This window comes from Macrotis lagotis, chromosome X, assembly GCF_037893015.1.
Source record: "Macrotis lagotis isolate mMagLag1 chromosome X, bilby.v1.9.chrom.fasta, whole genome shotgun sequence".
NCBI classification, from domain to species: Eukaryota; Metazoa; Chordata; class Mammalia; order Peramelemorphia; family Peramelidae; genus Macrotis; species Macrotis lagotis.
The window spans coordinates 47,557,432-47,576,175 of NC_133666.1; the positions used below are offsets into that span (position 1 = coordinate 47,557,432).

General features: G+C 42.8%; 1 protein-coding gene across 6 annotated transcripts in view; it reads right to left on the reverse strand.

The window, feature by feature from the left end:
- Window positions 1–1,119: 1,119 nt before the first annotated feature.
- NEXMIF (neurite extension and migration factor) overlaps window positions 1,120–18,744 on the reverse strand; it is a 194,663-nt gene continuing 177,038 nt past the window's right edge. For all 6 annotated transcript variants that reach the window (XM_074200053.1, XM_074200052.1, XM_074200051.1 and 3 more), the window contains 2 exons: window positions 16,693–16,818; window positions 1,120–12,566 (listed from right to left, as the gene is read on the reverse strand). In XM_074200053.1, coding sequence (XP_074056154.1) covers window positions 8,218–12,566; window positions 16,693–16,768 — 4,425 coding nt within the window. In that variant the 5' untranslated portion in view covers window positions 16,769–16,818 and the 3' untranslated portion in view covers window positions 1,120–8,217. The remainder of the gene's footprint in view (window positions 12,567–16,692; window positions 16,819–18,744) is intronic.

The following is an 18,744-nucleotide window of genomic DNA, read 5'->3' on the forward strand; positions in this document are numbered from 1 at the left end:
GTTTTAGAGACATTGTGCTGGAGCAAGTGGATATGTAAGGTGAAGGAGAAGAATCGAGACTGACTCTGGTTGGGAAGCTGAATAAGTGACAGGATGGTGGTACTGTCTTCAGCAATTTTAAGAATTGGCATTTGCAAGAGATTCAACTTGTTCTGCTTTGCTCGATTGGCTCTGTTGGGGTATGGTTTGGATTAAGTGAACTCTTGAGTTTCTTTTCAATTGAATTTATTCAACTAATCTTATAAACACATTTCTAAAAATCAAGACAATAAAAACTTACATGCATGCAGTCGAGTGGAGATGGAAAGGGGGATACAAGAATTATTATTTTAAAGTCTCTATTACTTTTTAAATATAAATCTCAATTTTCTGATTTTATCTGGGGTTCAATTCCAAATGGTTTGTATTTACTGAGAGCTTAAGTTTATAACATAAGTATTTTTTAAACTAGTGGTTATCATGTTTTAGGGTTTGATTTCCAGGAAATATGTTGCTCTTCTCCATCTCTCTTGTTGGCAGACCCCTTTTCATAGATGGATGGCTTATTTTTGGAGTTCTCTGAATGTACTCCTACACATGGGAGTAGCTCTTATCTTGTTCCAAATGAGAATGGATCACTTGGCAGGGGAGTGGAGGCTAGGGGAAGATACATGAAGGCAAAACTCATCCAGTTGTGTCTGTGTCTGATAAGACTAGCCTGGACTAGAAAAAAAAATTCTAATATGGAGACAACTGAGTCAGCTAGAGAAGATGAAATCATCTAATTAGCTAGTGGTTTGAGAGTGTTTCATTTTATATGAAAGTACTTTCCTCACAAAACCCATGGGAGTTAAAGGAGCATAGAGAATATTATCCATGTTTTATGGATGAGAAAACTGAAGGTCAGAGAAGCAGTGAAGTGAGTTGGTCACATATGACAGAGGTAGGTAACCTATGACAGCTGGGTTAAAAGTAGGAACTGGGGGTGTCTGGGGGTGAAAGGGAGGAGGAACTAGGGGAATTGGGGGTGATTGAATGTCCCTTCTGTAAACTTAAAATGTCAAAGAAATTCGAAGTAGGATAGTAGTAGTTTTTAATCTCTTGTAAATCAGTATCATGAGGAAATCAATCAACCAATCAACAAATATTTATTAAGCACCTCCTCCGATCCAGGCACTGGGGATATACAAATACAATAAACCAAACATTCCTTACTCACAAGAAGCAACAGCTTAGGTGCTTTGGGGACCTAGAGCTGTGCAGATGAAGGGACTGGAATCAATGGGGACCATCAATCATACAAGAAGTCCACTTTATTCATCTACCAGCCCCAATCCACCAGAACGTGGCCAAAGCATCCCCTCTTCCCTATATCATAATACTCTGAACAGTGAAGTTCATTACATTCAGGAGATAGATAGCGTTTAATGAATTAAAAATGCTGTGATCTCTTCATATATGATCTTAAAACAAGATTTTCAACTTTTTATTTGTTCCATAAACAATATAACAAAACTCAGCAAGTTAACAATATGACATTTTCACCATACAGTCACAAATATTTAAAACCTTCGCAACAAGAACAAGAGAACCAAAAATATTACAAGAATAATTTACAAGGAGGTTCTAGAAAACAGCAAGTTCACCACTGTTCCAGTTTTCTTTACACAAGGTCACTACACTCGTTCACAACATGTCTCTTATTACAAAATTCCCAACAAAAGTTTCATTGTTTTTCTTTATAGTTTGGTTTTTAAAACCAGGAACTTTTAAGTATATATCCTTTTATTCACACCCAGGGGTGCAGAAAAAGGAAACCTCGCACATACAGACACTTCACAGCACTTTCCTAAGAAAAATATACACTTACAAAATATTTTACAAATTGGCACACTTAAAAATATACAAGATTTTGTAGGCGTCTTAGAATGATCCTTAAGAATTATACTTCAATTGACTCTACAGAATATTTATAAAGCTTATTCTAAAAGAAAAAAGGCAAATAATTTTCAGACATGGTAAAATTGTAGTGTCATATGTCAAACAGAAATGTTTATGTTACATTCATAAAAAGGGCCATTAAAGGTTTTTTTTGTGTTTGTTTTTTTAAATTTCCTTGAATGCTTAGGGGGTCAGAGCAGGGCTGAAAATCATCATTTCCTTTCCAAGAGCACCATAAAACATGAACAACTTACTCCAGAGGTGTTAAGTTCTATGGAAGGAAGTGAACAGCGGCAATGGTCCATTCACAGTTGCACAACCAGTGTGCCATAGGCAATCCAAAGAGAGCGCCTAGCTTCTTCCACCTCCACCCTGCTTCCTTCCCTTTTTCTTCCCTAGCCACTATGTGACAAAGACCAAAGTAGTTTCCCAGACCTATCTGGGTTGATCTCTCTTTTGGGCCTTTCCATTGTGCTTTTAGAACCTGATGTTTTTCTAGCTATCCAGGGGGGAGGGTCATTCAAACAAGATACATTTGTCTTCTCTTTTAAACAGAGCATCGTCCAAAGCCTTAAGAACCTGTCTGGCAGCCCCTATCCCATTTTGTTGGGCCCCGGTAGCCATCCTTGTCTTCTAGATAGACTTTCTTTCAGGGCTGTTTCTCCACTGCCATTCGTGTCACTTGTCTACCTGAGACACCACGTTTGAAAGTCTTGCCCATACCACCATCTTGGTATGATTTTTCTCCTCCCGTGGGCTTTTTTTGCATCCCCTAACCTTCCCCAGTCTTGCTCTGTGGACCCCATGCATCTCAAGGGTTGAGCATGTGGTCCCAATGTCAACCCAGGCTCAAACCAGCCATTTTCCTTTAGTGATATAAGGAGCTGTCCAGCTGAGCCAGGTAAGTGCTGTAAAGGGTTTGTGCTTTGGTACTAGGCAGACTGAGCATCATCCCCCAAGTGACACCATCTCAGCTAGGGATGAGGTGCCTCCCAAATTGAAGTCAGCTGAAGCTAATGTAAGTTCTCTCTTTTCCCCTTATTTCAGGTCCCTGTTTGAGAAACTCTTCTCAAAAGCCTGGTCTGCTTTTTTGAGGTTCCCCATTAACGAAATTTTTTATTTGGGTACATCTAGGGGTAAGCCACTCTTAACGATGGGCTTCATTAAGAACAACAAAAGAAACAAAACACAGTTCAAACACCTTGTCTTTCTTTTAAAAAAAAAAAGGAAATAATACTTGCAGTGGAGTATAGCCTTCCCTGCCTCAATGAACCAGAGAAATCAAACCGAATCCAACCCCCAACCCTTAAATTGGAGAATTTCTCAAGAATACAGAAGAGCACAAATGTTTCTGCTAGAGCTAGGTGGTATTCCATTCTCCTCATGGGGGGGGCGGGGCTGGAAAGAGTGCTGATTCTGAAGGCAGAGGACCTAAGTTCAGATCACCGCTCAGGCTGTTTGTTACTCGATGATCTCCAAAGTAATGACCCTATGATCTAAGAAATACAATCGATGTCTTTATTTCTGTCACTAAACCAATTCTCCACCCTTGGGTTCATCTGCGATTTAGGCTGTGGGCAACTTCTTAGCAGGGATTCCAAGATAGGTCTTGTCTTCAAGGATCTAGATGGGAGAAGTTGGGGTCTTCTAAAGACTATTCGAGATTACTGGTGGGTCCACGTTGCATGGACCATGCATAGACATGCTACACATGCAGAATCATAGGATGGAGAGCTAGGAGCTCTGAGACCATAGGATCATAGATTTGGAGCTGGAGGAGCTAGTCCAACCCTCTCAACATTTTATAGATGAGGAAAGTGCAGCCCAGAGAGGGAAGAAATTTGGTCAAGGTGATGCAACTGATAATTAGCAGGGCTAAGATTCGAATCCAGGTCCTTTGACTCCAAAGCCAGTGCTTGATTCTACTACATTAGGCTGCATCACCTGGAAAGAACACTAGATTTCAGTTCCTTTCCTAATGGACACTTTCTAGCTGTGTAACTGCTCTGGGCTTCAACTACCCTCTCTGTAACAATGCAGATGGCAATCTGCATGATCCAGCACAACACTTTACATCAATTAGCTCATTTGATCCTCACAACAACCCTGTGAGGTAGGTGCTAATATTATTCCCCTTTTACAGATCAGTTAACTGAGGCTGAGAGAGGATAAGTGACTTGCCCAGGGCCACACAGCTTGGAAGGGTCTGAAGCAGGATTTGAACTCAAGTCTTCCCTGACTTCAAGTCCAGCACTCTATCCACTATGCCACCTAGCTAGCTAGCTATGCAATAAAGGGGTTGTATTATTACATTATCTAAAAGGGCCCTTCCAGCTCTAAAATCTTATCTTCTAAATTCTACTGCAGTTTTCTCCCGTGTTCAGGTCTTCATTTTGTGGTAAATACAATGTCTTTCCTGAGTCTGAGTCACAGTAATACCTTTGGACCTGCAGTAGTTTACAGGCCAGCAAAAGGTGCTTTAAAATGTCAGTGGTTTGGGGAGAGAAAGAGATGTCATTCCCTAGACCAAGTCCTTCAATGGTTCCCAGGAGATACCATCAAAATACCCCTTTCCAAAGGACATGGTAACAACAAGTTGAGACATGGAAATGTTCTCATCATTTATTGATTTCTTGCTACCCCAACCCCTATCTTCATCCTCCCCACTTCAAGGTAGAACTGACAATAACTCTCTGAGAATTCTCCCAAACCATCCACTTTTCTTTTTTAATCTAATCTTTTCTACTTATGGAACAATTTCCAATACTGTCTCTGGATCAGACTCAGAATTGTGTCAAACCCTCCTCCCACCACCCTCCTCTCCCAGGCTCCCATCACATCTGGAGCTCTCTGTTCATGCTTTTTGACTTGGAATGGCCTCCCTACCTCTTTCTACCTTGATTACTTCCTACCTAGACTTTGAAACTCAGTTCGAATGTGATCTCTTCCAAGAAGCTTCCATGCTAACTTCCATAGGTCATGATTCCTCTATCAAAGCTCATACAGCCTCTTGTTTGTTCTTAACATCCATAATAGTATCTGGATTTGTGTCTTATCTCCCTCCCAGACTGTGAACTCCATGGCGGAAGAGAGCGCATCTTAGTGAAACTTTCTGCTCTTCTCTGGGGGGAGACACAATGTTCACAACACAGCAGGTGATTAAGAAAAGTTTGCTAACCCAACTTGAATTGGTCAGCTCTAGGAACCAGCCCCAAGCATTCCACACAGTCAGCACGCCCAGTGCCTGCCAGAGTGCTGGAATGAGTGTGCCCCAGTTTGGGCTTTTCCCCTTTTGGATAACAGTTGTGGAGCAAGGGACCTGCTTCACTTGGTGTCAAGATTCCATTGTTACCAAGCTACACAGCAGAGTCAATTTTTGTTGACTGTCAAAGCCTAAATTCTGTCATTGGCCTTTCAAATAGCTCCTTGCCCACTCATCCAGGGAAAATCAAGTTTGACGTTGAGGGCACAGCTGGCTTGACTCATTTTACTACCTGTGTGTTTCCTGGCTGTAGAGCTGTCAACAGAGCAGACTGTTGAAATGAATCATGAACCCAGATCAGGAGTCAGGAAGCTTAGGGTTGAGTCTTGGCCCTGCCAGTTTACTCATGGTATAACCTCAGCTCACTTCTCTCTGGGCCTCAGTTTCCTCATCTGTAAAATGAGGTATTTGGATTCAGCCATCTCTAAGGTCCCTTCCGGTTCTGATATTCGATGCTTCTGAATGATTCTCCTTCCATATTTTTTCCAGTGCCTTTTGAAAGTTCCATGTGAACATGTTAGAAAAGCAACAACTAACTAGTCCCTCTCTATAGGTAGGTACCCTTGCTCACATTCTTCCTTTCAAAATATGCAATGTCCTTTTCTATCTCCTCCTAATCTATCACATTCTTCCTTTCAAAATGTATGCTGGTCCTTTCTAGCCTCCTAAGCTTTCTCTCCCACCCACTGTACCTCTTTCTCACCACCCCAGCCCTCTTGCTCCTAGGTCAGTAAGATAAATAGTAAGTATGACGATAAGAATAATAACAATCCCTCTATAGTGCTCAGTAGTTTTCATAGTACTTTTACCCCCATGATCTCATTTTGGATCAGAATGCATCAGACATGGAGGCTCTCCACTGCAAGTAAAGGAGATGAACAATTTTAAACTAGGGGTTAAGGGGATTGATAGTAGGGGGTGTGTGAACTGTGGCACTGTAAGCAAAGAGACTTTGTTTCTTTTGGGACTGGGTTGAGTGGGCAGCACTTGATGCTTGCCCCCCAATTAAGGTTGTTCAGCCCTAATTGGCTCATCCCCCCAACTGTTCTGTGTTCCGTGACATAAACTCAAAGGGCAAGAACTAAACTAAAATATTCATCAAATCCAAAACACAGGTCACATGACATTAGCATTATGAAATTAAATACTCTAAGAACATAGAAGCCAGAGAAGACACAAACCAGGATGAAATGTTTTTAAGCAACAATCAACACACTTGGTTCATCATTAGCATGGATTTGATGCCAATATTTAGAATTTTCCCCAGGTTCTTAAAAAATATATAAAACAGAGATACAAAGGATCAGCAATATAACTTTGCACTTTAAATAATCATCAGCTACAGAGTTTGCTTTTAGAAAACAGAAACTTTCAAAGCAGCTGTTTCATTTCTTTGAAAAATGTTCTTTAAATGTGTACACTCAAGTTCCTATACTGGACTTACCTGGTGCGTTTTCTATACTCTTCTAATATAACTCAACTCTTCGACAAGGAGAGAGTGAACAAAAAGATCTCATCGCCTTGTCGATTCGATCCTGTTTCTAAACAGGAATTTAGTGTTTAGCAGTTTAGTGTTATGTGTGTGTGTATATGTGTGTGCACGCATATGTGTGCATGTATGTGTGTGTGTACACGCTCAAATGTGTGTGTGTGTGTGTGTGTGTGTGTGTGTGTCTGTAAGAGAGAATTCTTTTGAGCTCTAAACTGTGGGGGGGGTGGATCTGTGAAAATGAGGTCAGTCAATCTGGCACATTGTTAACTTTGTCCATTAGTTTTGGTAAATTGGTGTAAATGAACAACCCAGTTTTCCCCTAGAGCTGAAGCTACCCAAGGAAGGAGGGTTGGTTAATAGCAGACCACTGGAATGTTTCTTGTTTAATCGAAGGGGTGAAATTCCCCAAACACTCATAACCCAATGCTGAGAAAGAAGGAAAAATGTTTCCAGTCCAGTCACTTGTTCATCACTTTGACCCAATAATTGTGGTTTTGTTTTTGCTGCTGTTGTTTTCCTTTTGGGCCATAGTACATCAACTACTATACAACTGTCTAACTCGTTAAAAGTTTTTCATCGAGAATCCCAGGTTAGGGCTTGCACTTAAAGAAGTATTCCCACAAGGTCAAACTCAATTTCAGCACTTACATGTCAACATACCACAAGGCAGATATTGAAAAAAAACAGAAAACAAACACCAAATGTCTTTTTTGAGAAGAATTAGTCTTGTCTTCCAACACAGGGAAATCCTCCAAAATGCTGTTTCTGCTTTAAGAAGACCATAGTCTGAATTCCCTGCAGAAAAATCAAACTTTTTATGCCATCCTCGTTGGCTTTTGTGGCTGTCCCACCACCACAGGATCATCTATGAATGTTAATTCGGCTGTGGTGGATGCTGAAGGATGCAGGCAAAGATATAAACAGCAGAGGGGGCCACAAAGCACTCAACTTGGCCACATGAAGCTCAGTGAGGGATGAGCTTTCAAATGTCCGACTAAAGATCCTTTCCATCGAAGCCATTTTGGCTTTTGTATGTGTTCAGAAACTTTTGGTTTTTTTTTTACAAAAGGTGGTTCCCCACCCCTGAAGTCTTTCCCTTTTCTAAATCATTAAGAAGAGCACATCTGATTACTGTGTGTGTGTGTGGGGGGGGGGGTCCCCTCAGGAAATAAAGAATAAAAACTGAAGCCAAAACTGGAGGGGGACAAAAAAAAAGGAGCCTTGTTGGTGTTTAACACCAGCTGAGTCAAGAAAAAAAAGAATTTTTTTTGTTTGTTTTTGGGCTTTTTTATTTTTTGTTTTTTTTTATTCGTTTATTTGTTTTTGTTTTTTTTTCCATTCTTTCTAGGTTGCTTGCAAGTATGAGTACTTCTGGTGCCCTTTTTCCCTTTCTTTTCCTTTTTAATTTTGCAAAAGGTGGGAGGGGGAAAGGGGATGGTCTCTTTCATGCAAACTTGTTTTGGGGGAAGGGGAAAATATGGGACTGCAGGCTTAACAGGTAGTAGGAAAGGTAAGGGTGTGTTTGAGTCATTTTGGTGTAGTATTACCTCAGTTTTTCGAAAGTCGATGTCCCAGCTGAGTCCTTGAGGGCTGCTTCCCGCTCCTGGCGTTTTCCCTTACAATTCTCATCCCTCAGGGTTTTTGAGCTGGATTTGTGACGGTATAACTTTTTGTGTGTTGGTCCATTATTTCCTAAGGTGCTCAGGTTACCATAGTTTTTATCCAAGAAGGGAGAGTGAATGTCTGAATTGTACCCTGCTGTGTTTGCCTGGCCAGGATCTCCAACAACTGCTTTCCCACCACTTCTGCTCGAACTCTTGGTTGATCTGTGGTTCTTACTGGCTCCCGGTGAACCACTGTTGGTCTTTTTCTTGGACTCTTGTGGTGTCCCAGCCAAGATTTTTAAGGTTTTTAATTTCAGGCTGTTGGACTCAGGGGAGCGATATATGTTTGGAGCCCCATGATGACCCACTGGACTCCAAAGGGGCTCCATGGAGGCCATCATGAATCTCTGTACATCAGCCATGCCAGAAGCAATGTTGGACAAAATGTTAGAAGGTTCTTCAAATTCTCTCTGGTCATCATCCAGGAGACTGTTGGCATTTCCCATGCCTACATCATTCCAGCCTGTGCTACTGTCCTTCCCCATTGCCCACTCCCCAGAGAACTCCTTGTGGCCTGTCATCTTCACAGGAGCCATGGGACTACTATGGTGCACGCATCCTGCCAGCAACTTTGCCGTGGCGGCACTGTTGAGCTGAGCGCCTCCTCGGATGGTTCCAACTTGAGTTTTCTCACCACTGGCCATAGCTGCTGCATACTTTCCTTTCCTTGTTGACTTGGGAGTCTGGCGGGAGGCTTTGCTGGATGACTTTTCAATTCCTTTATTGTTGGCTTTAGAAGTCTTTTTCCTGGTGCCTTTTAGGGAAGAGCTTTGGTTCGTAGCCCCACTCTTGCTGGGTGAACTTTTCTTTTTCGATTTTGCCACTTTGCTACTGGTGCTAATTTGACCAGATGGCTCATTAAATGTTGACAGGCAAGGGTTTTTTTGGAGTAGGCCGACAGAGTCCTCATCATTGAACATATGGAACTGAAACTGATGGTTACATAAAGTAAATCCATCACCTGTCTCATCTTGGTGTGGAAGGCTACCACAGTCCCACTTGACCTTCTCTACACCACCCAAAGGGCCTGGGTTGCCCTCTGGGAACACCTTAAGCACCCCGAGTGTCTTGCCACTCTCTGAGCCTGTGATCTGTGGGGAAAGGCTTGGGGTGTCTGGCGGGGACATCTCTGAGAGAGATGAGTGGCGGAACTTGTCTGGGGTGAAGTTGGAGATGTCCAGGAGGTCGCTGGACTCTTTCAGTGGGGTGATCTCATCGATACTCTGTTGGATCACCAATTTGGGGCTGCAGTGAGCTAAGAAGTCATCATTGATGTCCTCGTCACCCTCCTTTTCACAAGACTTCAAGCTCAAGGAACTGTAATTGCTCGAGCTGACTGACAGCGAGCCCACGGAATCAAAGCTAATGAGCCGGCCATTGTCTGTGTTGAGCGTGCCCCGATGGAAAGGGAAGCAGCCTTCTGCATTATTGAAATGGCATGGCTGATAGGCATCATCGGATAGCAGCTGGTTGTCCTGCATATATTTAGAGGGGTATGGGTGCTTGCTACTCCCCATTGGGCTATACATAGCGACTGAGAGGCTATCTCCCGCTGGAATGGTTTCAGAGCCACCAAACTTGCCTGAGAGGACCCTAGTTGCCTCTCCTGGGGCATCAGGCACAAAATCCTGAGGGCCAGTCATCGCCTTGTTGGGCCACACACTTCCAAATGGACTCGCATCCATTTTGAGGGGATGAGGGGAGTGCTGTAGTTCAGATTCAGAAGGTGGGGAGAGCACACAGCTCTGGCCAGTTTGGAGAGAGGTGAATGCTTTTTCTGGTTGGCCAAGGGCAGCAGAATGCTGTCCTGGGGGATGGTGGGAGAAGTAGGAGATGGCAGCAGCATTTGATAAATCGGATGCATCTAACAATGTCTGCAGATACCCTCCAGGGATAACGGGTACATTGGTGGCAATATTAGCAGATGGCAGAGGCGTGTCAGGCGAGCAGGTGGCTGGTAAGAAGAGAGAATTTTTAGCAGTGTTATCTTCCCGACAATCAGATCGATGGGAGCTATCTGGGGCTCGACGAATGTTCTCATTCTTGAGACTGGAGCCTGCTTCTTGGCCTTCCAGAGCTGGATAAGCAGCCGCCTTACTGCTTTCTTGCACAGCTTTGTTTTTCTTGCATTTTAACCTGGCTTCACTCTTAAATTTGATTCTGTGGAGCACTTTCCTCTCGGCCCCTTTCCGATCTTGTGATCGGCTCTTCGCTGAGTCAAGACCTGCCATGTCATTTGAACGCAACTCCCCGGAGCAGCTGGAGGTAGCTTTAGCCCCTAGGTGAGCTGTGCCTTTGAGGCCTCCATCTTCTTTATTGCCACTGCCTTGCTTCTGATCACAGGCCAAGGAGCCCTGTTTGTTCGTTGATTGTTCAATGGCTTGGATTCTCTGGATCCTATGCCGGTTGGCCAGTTTGCACTTTCTTTTCCGAGGAGGAGGTGGGAAAGGGGCCTCGAGACCATTCAGATGGAAGCTTTGCTTGTGGCAGAAGGTGGATCTGAGGGACTCAAGGCGATTCTGCTGTTTCTCTTGCCAGAAGCCCTTCAGGGGGGCCAGCCTGGCATACTTGTGGAGAAGGTCCTCACTCAATGTTACTGTCATCTCACTGGCATCTACCTTACTTAGCTTCACCAGCATGTGCTTCTCACCCTTGAACCGATTGATAATAATATATTTGATGATGACCGGAGGCTCCTTACGGGATACTTTCCGCCTCTTCTTGGGGCACCACTCATCATCGTCTTCTTCCTTCTGTCCATCTGGTTGCCACTCCTTTTTCTCACACATCCTCTCGCTGTCTATGGAATCGACATCATATAGGTAGTCTTCACTGTACCGGACTTTCCTTTTAGCCCTCAGGCCATAGTTCTGCTGGATTGTAGTAGAGGATGAAGAGGAGCCAGAATGAGCCTCACGGGTAAGATAGCGGCTACAATCCTTAATCTCCTTCAAGGCATCATATGAGGACTCAGTGCAGGAGCTATCATCGCTGAACTCCCCAGAATCCTCTGCAGAGTTGATAGAGTCAAGAAAGGGATTCCGCTTGGAATTCACATACTTGACCACATCGCTTCCCTTGCATGATTTACTTAAGGCGGATACCCCTCCCAACTCCTTGGCTTCTTCCCCTATCCCTTTGTTCACCTGGATGTCAGCTTCTGAGTCTCTCCGTTTCTTCTCCTCCTCCTCTTCATCCTCCTCCCCCCAGATGATGCTCTCTGTAGGAACTTTGAACTGGGAGGAATCTCCACTCCGCTTCAGGCCCCCACCCTTTGACTCTCGCTTGGAGCAGCTGGTGAAAACACTGGGGAAAAAGTTGAACTGGGCATCATCTTGCAGGACGTTGGTCTTGTCTCGCACGTTGTCCTGGAAGGATTCATAGCGGATCTTCAGGGAGCAGACATCGCTGCCCAGAGTTGAGTCATCATCGTCAAACATATAGTTGTCTACATCTTCCTCTGAAAACAGGTTGACCGACAGTTCATTTTTTGAGCACAGATCAAGGAGCTCAATCTTGCTCTCACTGATGAAAGATTCAAAGTAGCCCCATTCCTGATTAGTATTTGAAAGCAGAGTTTCCTCGCCATTGCATTTATCTAAGAGCAGGCCATCATAGTAATTTTTCTGAGTGGGGTCCTCTGAGTCGCTGTCTGATTTCTCTGGGTCTCTTTTGTCTCCTGCCCTGGATTTATGCAGAGGGAAGCCTAGGAGCTGGTCCGAAAGCAGCTCGTCCCCATATCTCATGGTTTCACCTGTGTTCATACAATGAATCCCTATATCAGAGACAGAACAGGTGTCATAATCTCTATTTATATCACCCGGCTTCAAGCTGATACCTGGTTCAGCATCAATTCCATCCTTGGACTCAATGAAGCAGCCCAGGCAAGTCCGACTTGGTTGCATAAGACAGTCGCCAGTGAGGGCCGACATGCCTCCGGGTTCCATGATGGTGAGTGGAGCTTTCTCACAGTCCCCTGGCAGTGACCATGTGTTCAGGCCCTTGGTTACCCCAGATGTCAGGGCAATAGCATGCACAGAAGAGTCATTAGAAGAATGCTCAGGTGCATCGGTCAGCCTCAGGGGAGATGGAGGACTTGGAAGGCAGGGCTTCTTAGATGTCAGAGGCAGAAGGCCCCGGGTAGACACCAGACTCTCTTTGGGGGTCAGGGTCAGGGTCTGCAATGTTGTCGCTGCCAACTTCACCATCAGATCCTGGTCATTTGTGCCTGGGGGGATGGGGTAGGGGTAAGAGAATGGACATAGAAGAAGACAGAGACACAGTTAATGATTTCAGTTCATTTTCTGTCTCCTTTGCTTCCTTCTGGTAGCATATCTAGTCCTTGACCTGCAGAAATCCAGTCATCCTTAGCTTTTTTATACCTCAAAGCAGAAACCAGAGTCCTAAAGAGCAGTCATTCAAATTCATTTCGAAAACTCCTAATAATAAAATCTGACCCTTGTTGAAGTTCAGTTTCATCTTCTTCTAGGGGCAGCTAGATCTTCACGAACAATGACAAGACCAGAGTTTCAGCACAGGGAGAGTCAGATGGTCTTCCTTGTCCTTTGGAAACATGAGCCTCTGTCCCATCACTTCACTCCTATGGCCTGAGGCTAGAGCATTTCCAAATGCGCGCTGAACATCACTACCTGCATGTTACACCAGGACCTCCATTTTAACATGTCCAATAATGGAAATTGTCACCTTTTGCCCTTAACCCTGCTCCCCCTCACACACACCCTTCCTCAAAACTTCTCTACATCAATTGAGTACACCACCATCTTCAAAGTTTCCTAGGTTCCTGACCACAAAGCCATCTTTGATATCCTCATTCTCTTTCTCTCCCCCCACACTCCTGGTGGCCAAGTCATATTGAATTTTATCTCTGAAATATTTCTAACCTCTGTCCTCTTCTTTCTATTCCTACTGCAACCATCCAGGTTCAGTCCCTTATTATCTTTCCCCTGGACTTATCATAATGGCCTCTTGACTAGTCTCCCTGCCTCCAGTCTCTCCCCTCACCCTCGTGGCATAGTACGCCACCAAATGTATTCCAGACTGTCAAATCAAGCTAGGTGACTGAAGGCAGTACTTTAGTTCTATCTGACAAGTTCAATAGACTGAAATGTCTTTATTTGGTGCTGGGGATACAAAGGCGATGATAAAACAGGTTCCTCCCTCTGAGAGCTTTTCCATTCCATCTGAATAAGACGAAGGCCACAGAGTTGTCCAATCTGGCTGTTTTGGACAACCACTATCATCAGTTTGGAAGAACAATATCCCTTCCATCAAGGAGGGTCTGAGAAGGCAGGGGATAGGACTGAATGATCTCTAAATGTTTTTTCCAGTCTGCTCTCTTCAATGCCTTTTATCCCTCTAAGAAGAAAGACTCATGGTTGGAAAAAAAATCCAAAGACTGCATTTGACCTCTTTAATTGGAGTCAAAATAACAGCTAGAGAGCTGGCCTCAGAAGCCTGAGGTCATGGGTTTGAGTCTTACTTCAGACACACAGAAGCCATGTGACTCTGGACAAGTTGCTTCACTTTGCTCTTTAAGACTAGAAGTTGCAGAGCAAGTGCTGCCCCTCACTGGTAGGGGAGAAAGGTTTGCCACATCCAAGAATTCCTCAGACCAATGAACACACAGCTCCAATTCCTATACCTAATCCTATGAATAAATGTGTATTGATCCTTGACTTAAAATGGATGACAATTATGAGTAAAAGAAAAGTACTAAAAATGATAGCTGTGATATGATGGGAAAATGAACAGATTTAGAGCCAGAAAATCAAGTTTGCGTATTTGCTCTGACATCCAGCTATTAATTCCAGGCAAGTCACTGTTTCTCCTGTGTCTCTCTGTTATAAACTTTTAGCATTCAATGACCTCCATAATTTGTCTCTCATTTACATGTCTAGACTTATCATGGACTGTTCTACTTAATACATTCTAGCCAAATTGGGCTATTTGCTAGCTTCTCTTCTCCCTGTGCCCTCGCCTCTTTCTCTGTCTTTGTTCATCTTGTCTCTCCTAGATCATTTCTGACTCTTTAAGTCCTTCCCTCTCTTCAAGGCCCAATTCAGGAATCATCTTCTTCCTATGGTCTTTCTGCCCCTGCTAGATCTTTCAAAGAGCATTTTGCCTGTCCTTTTTCTTTGCACTTCTCAGACTTGTCCTTATATTTGTATTTGCCCTCCTAGTTAGAACTTAAGTTCCTTGAGAGCAGGGTCTATTTCATATCTATCTTTGAATCTTCAACATACAGTATTGAGGAGCCTTGTAGATACATGTTTGCTGAACTAGAAATAGTCCCTGAAGGTAATGGAAGATTTGAATAAATGGAGAGGAGCTAAGAGGGTATCCTTGGTAATGAAAAGTAAATGGAAGGAGTGGAGTGATTTTGCTACTTACTGGATATGATCTTGACCTAGGCCTTAAATTATTCCCCCATCTATAAAACAAAGAGGTAGGACCAGATGGTTTCTAACGTCCATAAAGGTCTATGAATCTTTGAATTATCATCATAGCTAGAAAATTCATTAGAGTAAGTAGACTGGTGAATTGAGTCAGGGGATTTGACTTGTGTAATCTTGAGCAAATCACTGAATCTACTTGGGCATACAGAGAGGAGTCTGCAAAAAAGAAAGCAAAACCAGCCTTGCAGACTCTAGGGAGATTAAAGAAAAAGGGAAGTGTTTCACACACTCGAAAATATCTATAGCAAAAAACTGAAGTCAAAACGAGTGCCCATTGATTAGGGAACTGCCGAACAAATTGTGGGATATGAACAATGATAGAAGATTATTGCACTGTAAGATACAACAATTATGAAGAACTCAGAGAAACTTGAGAAGACTTATATGAACTGATGCAGAGTAAAATAAGAACTAAGAGAATGCTATGTATAACATCACAATATTTTCTCAAAAACATAAAGGGAAATGACATGAAAATATCAAAATGCACATCAACACAAAAATTAATTTTGATTCCAGAGTGCTGATGAAACAAATCTCCTATACTTTCAGCAGTGAGGTGGTGGATTACAGGTGTGTAATGAGGTATGCACCATCATACATGCTCAACACGTTGGTTTGTTTTGCAAACAAAATCAATGCAGCAAACTTGTTTTGCTGGCAAAATATATTTCCCAGCAACTGCATCAAATACTCAAGGAAAAATTATCCCCACTGACAAGGTGGCTATCAATTCTGCTTGACTAGAGTAAATTAGCAAAGGGCAGGACCACTAGGAGATCTTCTGCTACATTACAAATTAACCTCGTACCTTCCCCCCTCCAATTACTGAATCAGACTGTCTGTCTGCATGGATCACATGCCAGAATTGGCCAGAATTGACAGGGCTGATCCAAATATGTGTTTCTTCTCCTTACGGCACACCTTTCTCTATATCTTCTGAGATGCAACTGCTAAGGACTACAGGACAGTGAATAAAAGAAAATTGAGCTGAATCCTACCAACAGGGTGGGCAAATTATGTCAATAGTAAGCTTAATGAGGAGGTTCAGCAGTTAGTCACATATTCTCTGCTTCTCTAAGAAACTAGGGATGAAAAAATAGGTTGAGAGGCAGCACATGAGAGAAAAGACAACCACAGAGGTGGTTTGTTTTTGTAGTTTTTTTTTAAGCTAGAAGGGATTTTAGAGCACATTTGGTCCATTTAGGTGAGTAATTTGCCTAAGATTCCATAGATAGTAAGTAGAAGAGTGATTAGGATCAATGAAAGTGTGTGAGAAGGTACTATCTTCATTTGGGACCAATAAATACCCTTTAAAGGAACTATAATAAACCTTGATTTCAAAGTTGCCTAAGAATAGAGTATAAGTCATGGGATTTAGCTGAAAATTAAATGTAAATTTACCTGTTTCTCTCTTCTTGGGAAAATTTTCATCAAGAACTCAGTACTACCAAAATGGACCTAGAAACTCCATGAATTTGGAGAAAAAGAAATTGCAGGGCAGGGTTGTCAACCATCACCCTAACAACTCCTCACATTCACATATCTTGTTAAGCTTATAACATATATTAGTACAAGTATTATTATCTCTATTTTCAGCTGTGGACACATGGTCACACAACTAGTAAATACCAAAGCTGGGATTCAAATCCAGTTCCAATTGCTAAATCCAGCTCTCCTGATCCTTCCCCAAAAACCATGCTGCCTCTAGTCAGTGACATCTTGGCCTTCTAGTCCCAATTAGCAGTACTGGCCTATCCCCTTCTCAGCTCTGCAGGACTGCATGATGACAAAAAGCCCCATGAGAATTAAAAGGTGAGAAGTGAAAAAAATGCATTGGGGAGGAATGGGGATGGGCAGTTCATAAGGTCTCCTTACCGTTTTCTTTCATCCCATTAATCAGCCTGGTTCCTCCGTCCTCTGAGGCAGATTCCTTATCTTGTTGGTCATCCATCAATTTAACCTTTTATTGTCTCAATCCATAACCTGCTGCTTCTGTCCAACCTGCATGTTTCCAAACAAGAAATTAAAGTCATTCAAATTGACTGCAAGAAGCTCACAAAGCTTAAAAGAAAACAAAAAATTCTATATAAAACCTGGAACCCCCCCCCCTTCATATTGGGTCTCAGTATCATTGTGCTTTCAGATTCCTATACCATAGTAGGTCCATTAAATCAAGCTAGTAATTCAATGCCCTTCCCACTCATATTCCAAGGCCTGATGCAACCTGCCCAAACTTGGGTTAGGGTTCAAGTGTTGCTATCATGTTACAGTTGACAAGAATGTTTTCTCTCGATGTTCCTCACAGTCCTTGTAAGGGAAGTAGAGAAGGTATCATTCTTTCTAGGAAGTGGAGGTTCAGAGAGGGGAAAGGACTTATCCAAGGTCACACACTGAGTTAGTGGCAGAGCTAGACCCAAAAGATCTAGGTCTTCTGACTTCCAGTCCATTGGCCTTTCCACAATATTGTACTATCCTTCAACCTAAGTTCAAGCCTGGGGAGACCTTATGCCCTAATTAATGATAGCCCCAAGCTCTGATGGGTCTCCAGAGAGAGGGAATTTCTTAGTCATGGCTTCTAATGGTCAGCTCTTTATTCTAGCCTTGGGGAAAGAGAAACTTCCTGGTTCATCAAGTTCCTAATGAGGAAGGGAAGGGAAAGCAGGATCCAGGTTAACCCAGTTCAAGGACTTTCCTGAGGGAGAATTAATCAGCTCAAGGGATCATGGGGATGAAATAGAGTGAACATGTACTTGTTCAAACCCCCTATTCAAATCAGATGGTCAGAGGCCCAATTAAATGAACTCAGCCTCCAAAAGTATTTGTGAAATACCTACTATGTTCTTACATATGAGAAAGATGCAAAATTTAGCTAAGACATGGTCTCCGCCCCCATGGATCCAATAGAGTAGGGGAAAAGGTAGGACATACAAACATAGATAACTAAGATAATATAATACATGACAAAGGCAGCAGAGAGGTGCAAAGCAAGGTCCTAAGTCAGGTAGAATGAAATCAAAGGAGGCTTCCCAGGAAGGATGGCATTTAAGTTAGGTTTCAGAAGGATGGGCAGGAATCTAGGGGGCAAAGAGAGCAAGAGAGGATGTCCCAAGCATGGAGAACAGTGTGAGCAAAGAAAGAATTGTGAGAGTTCAGAGAGTGTTGGTGTTGGGACAGGCAGAGAATAGCCCAGATTTGTACTGAAGAGTAGAGTGTAGGGAAGGGAATAATATCAAAAATTAGAAAGCAGGGTGGTACCAGAATATGGAGAGTCTGTACCAACTTAAGGAGGGTATGCTTTACTTGAGAGGAAATGGGGACTCACTGAAGGTTTTTGACCCTATGCTTAAAAAAGCTGATTTTGGCAGCAGCATGAAGGGCAGACTGGAAGTGGGAAAGGGTACAGATTAGAAGAGATATTAGAACAGTCAAAGCAGATAGAAATAAGAACAAAGAGAAAGGAATGGCTATATCCCAGAACAGAAAGGACTTGGTAACTTGCATATGATTTTCCAGAATTTATGAACCAATTCATAGCTCTACCCATGATGCTTTACTGTACCTGTCTTTCTACATTCCAGTCAGCATTGTCTATAGCAATCTTATCATCTTTGACAATTTGCTGGGTAGGGAGAGAAATTTTAGAATTTGTTTAATTTGCTTTTATTTTATAAGTGATTCTGAGCAATCTTTAATGTAGTAGTTTAAAATTTACAATGGGGGTGGGTAGGTGGCGCAGTGGATAGAGCACTGGACCTGGAGTCAGGAGGATCTGAGTTCAAATCCAGCCTCAGACACTTAATAATGACCTAGCTGTGTGGCCTTGGGCAAGCCACTTAACCCCATTTGCCTTGCAAAAACCTAAAAAAAAATAAAATAAAGTTTATAATACTTTTGAGAACTTTATACCCTTTGACTACTTTACCTACT